General features: G+C 41.0%; 1 protein-coding gene across 1 annotated transcript in view; it reads right to left on the bottom strand.

Moving 5' to 3' along the window:
- Positions 1-2,806, bottom strand: part of samhd1 (SAM domain and HD domain 1) — a 13,461-nt gene extending 10,655 nt beyond the window's left edge. Inside the window, exons 1-4 of the mRNA XM_061697684.1 lie at positions 2,462-2,806; positions 2,277-2,343; positions 918-996; positions 318-478 (exon numbers count right to left, since the gene is read on the bottom strand). Of these exons, the coding sequence (XP_061553668.1) occupies positions 318-478; positions 918-996; positions 2,277-2,343; positions 2,462-2,642 (488 nt within the window). The 5' untranslated portion in view covers positions 2,643-2,806. The remainder of the gene's footprint in view (positions 1-317; positions 479-917; positions 997-2,276; positions 2,344-2,461) is intronic.
- Positions 2,807-3,191: the final 385 nt, after the last annotated feature.

Below are 3,191 nucleotides of genomic sequence, written 5' to 3'. Positions count from 1 at the left end.
AGCATTTAAATAGTGACTTATTTTCACATTACCTGTAAAGAAAAACAATTTCTAATATTTGTGTGGAAGTTGACGAAAGTTAATGCTGGGGGCAAAAACCTGCTGGGAAAAAAAAAAACTGTTACTATCTGAGCTTGTTTGACATCAGGAGAAATTAATTAAATCTAAGAGCAGGAAAAAAACCAAAAAGCAACACTTGTTTTGAATGGAAAAAAACAAAAACAAACCAAACCCTGAGATTTCATTTTAAGGCCATATCACCCAGCCCAAGAGTAAAACAATCCCCCATGCCCGCAAACACGCACACGCAGGCATACCCGATGGAGTGCTCAAAGCGGTTGTGGGACGCGCCAGGGAAAACAAAGTAGGTCGCTCCCAACTGTTTGATATTTCGGAGTCTCTGGAACTGTGGCGTGTCGATGACTTTGACAAGAAGCGGGTGGAGCTCCATGTGCCCATGGATGGGATCGTTAAACACCTGGCAGTAGGCAGGACAGCAAACACACAACCAGCAAGTTACTTGATAATTACACTTGTGCAGTAATCCATCTCTCTGGGGCGAAAAAAAAAACTAAACAAAAACAGCAACAAAATCCACAAAGCAAGCATTTTCTTCTCTGGCACAGTGTCTGACAAGAGTCATTTAACAAATGCTTGGCCGTGATTTTATTTGCACTGTTACGAAATCAAATGAGTCAACTTTAATTTGCGAGAAAAATATGATGGGCAGATGTTTCATTTCAGGTTTTGAGTTCACAGAAATATCATACGATACTCTCTGGTTTCGACATGTCACACTCGTCCTCTTTGTCCATTGCTTCACTCCCTTGCAGTGTATCCAACAAGCCCAACTTGATTGTAACCTTCGTTTTTGTATTGGTTATTTAAGTGCTTGAAACTGAAGTGTGAGCATAAACCTTATTTGTTTGAGGACCCTCTTCTATGTGCCACAACTTTCCCAGGCTGTGCAGGAGCCGCAGTTTGTCACCAAGAGGCCTTGACAAAGATAAAGATAGATTAAAATAAATAAAAAATAAAAAACAATCAAAAGTTGTTACAAATAGATTGAAAGAAAAGCAGCATAGGGGTTCATGAGGTAGACTGCCCATAATCTACAGAAGAGATCCTCAAAATGTAGGAGTACCACTAGTGCTACATGGTTCAAAATGTGCACATTATATAACTTATATGTAATGTGCCTTTAACGTTTTCCCCCATCCAGTACAGTAAAGTAAAGTTTATTTGTATTTAACTTTTACCTCATTCACTGCTGTGGACATTTATATTTGTCAACCGGAATCCAAATGTTTATTTCCACAGACGTAGAACCACGTGGCGTGGAAGAGGTTCTCGTCCAGCTTCTTGCTGAAATTCATGTTTGCAACTCGGCTTGTCGCGTCAATTATGAGGGCCAGAAATGCCAAAATGTTGGCAGTCCGCACGTTTGGGCACGTCACACTCGAAGAAGATATTATACGTATGATATGATATAGCATGAGAAACGATGGCAAAGTTCATGGAGTGAATTAGAAAGGCCATGTGAAAAAGCCACTGGCATTAGACTCCAGCCATGCGGCGAGTCAGCGTCGCTCACGGCGCATTACTTACTTGTATATCTGGAAAGAAATTATTTTGACATCAAAAGCACTTTCTCAGTCATTTTTGTTATGTTAGAGTTTGAAGTGTCACAAAAGCAAAACATATTAGCGTCAAACTCAGTGTACTGCTTGACATGTTTTTGTTTTGTTTTTTCAAACAAAAAAGCAAATTGTCTCCGCTTTTTGATCAGAAACCGTTGTACCATGAACGCAACCGATGTTCAACTATCCATCCATCCATCCATCCATCCATCCATTTTCTGAGCCGCTTCTCCTCACAAGGGTCGCGGGCGTGCTGGAGCCTATCCCAGCTGTCATCGGGCAGGAGGCGGGACACACCCTGAACTGGTTGCCAGCACTGATTACTGAAGAATGGAAAAAAATCAAGACTCCTCTTTCTTTTGTTACTTATATTGTCACAGGACACAATACCCAAAAAAGGTGAAAGAAAAAAAAGTTAGCGAACCACTTATCGACATCACATTTTCAAGAGCGGCATCTAAACTTGAAGTTGTTTTTTTTTCTTTTATGTTCCATGTTTTGGATTCTGGGTGGTGTGCCTAATGTTGTGACTGGAAGTTTGTTTCCTGAGATAGGACAGGACAGTCTGATAGACAGATAAACAGAAAGAACACTTTGTCCATTCAGTTTGTTGAGGGGGAAAAAAAAAAACATTACTTTATGCCCATCTTCTCCAGGTCCTCCTCCTTGAGATATCGCAGCGCGACACCATATACTTTATGTTCTGACCACAAAAAAAAAAAAAAAAAAAAACTTGCATTATTGTCGACATTATTAACCAACATGCAATTGTGAGCTCGAGTCTCGAAGCAAACATAGCATTGCAATTGCATGACACCAACCTCTAAAAACAGATTGCCACTCTCCAAGACGTTCTCCTTGAAGGTACTGGCAGGTTTCTTCTATTCCCCAATGGGAGAAGTCCGAGTCTGGCGGACGGTCCACTGACGCTCTCTTCTCCGGCGTTTGGGAAGTATTTCCACGGCTATCCGCTGAAGCCAAGGCTCTTTTACGGCTCGCCATATTGACACAAACCAATGAGCACTAATATTTGGGATGCGTTAAACTAGTAGGGTGGGACCAATTCAACCCACAGAGACGGTGCCGGTCACGACAACCAAGAATGAAGATGAGCTCCGAGGGACCGCTCGCTTAAAAGAACCGGGCGCTCATTATAAACACCCCGGGTTCCCGTTTTGTACTTTTTGCCATGCCAAGCGCGGACGACTCACCAAGTGTTTGCAGTCCGGTTAGTGTTTTCAAAATAACAAACATCGATGTTTCCCAAAGTGTTTTTGAATTCAAAAACATATCATAGCGTTGCAATTAAACATATGTTTGATTATGTTGTATTATACTGTGAGAAATCTATAACTTTACGTTTCACACAAAAGATTGTACTTGATAAAACTGGTAAATTTGAATGTGCTGTGCTTTATTTTGACCAATAGTATCTGCTATTTCCGGTTTATAACTTTCATATACGGGACAACTTTATTCAGAGTGTTTGTCATTGGTTAATATGCGATGGGCGGAGCCAGACATAAGAAACAGGACACGTTTAATGACGTA

The sequence above is a fragment of the Phycodurus eques genome, chromosome 1 (assembly GCF_024500275.1).
Source record: "Phycodurus eques isolate BA_2022a chromosome 1, UOR_Pequ_1.1, whole genome shotgun sequence".
NCBI lineage: Eukaryota > Metazoa > Chordata > Actinopteri > Syngnathiformes > Syngnathidae > Phycodurus > Phycodurus eques.
The sequence above is the reverse complement of the archived record's forward strand: the minus strand, read 5'-3'. Positions and strand labels throughout refer to the sequence as shown.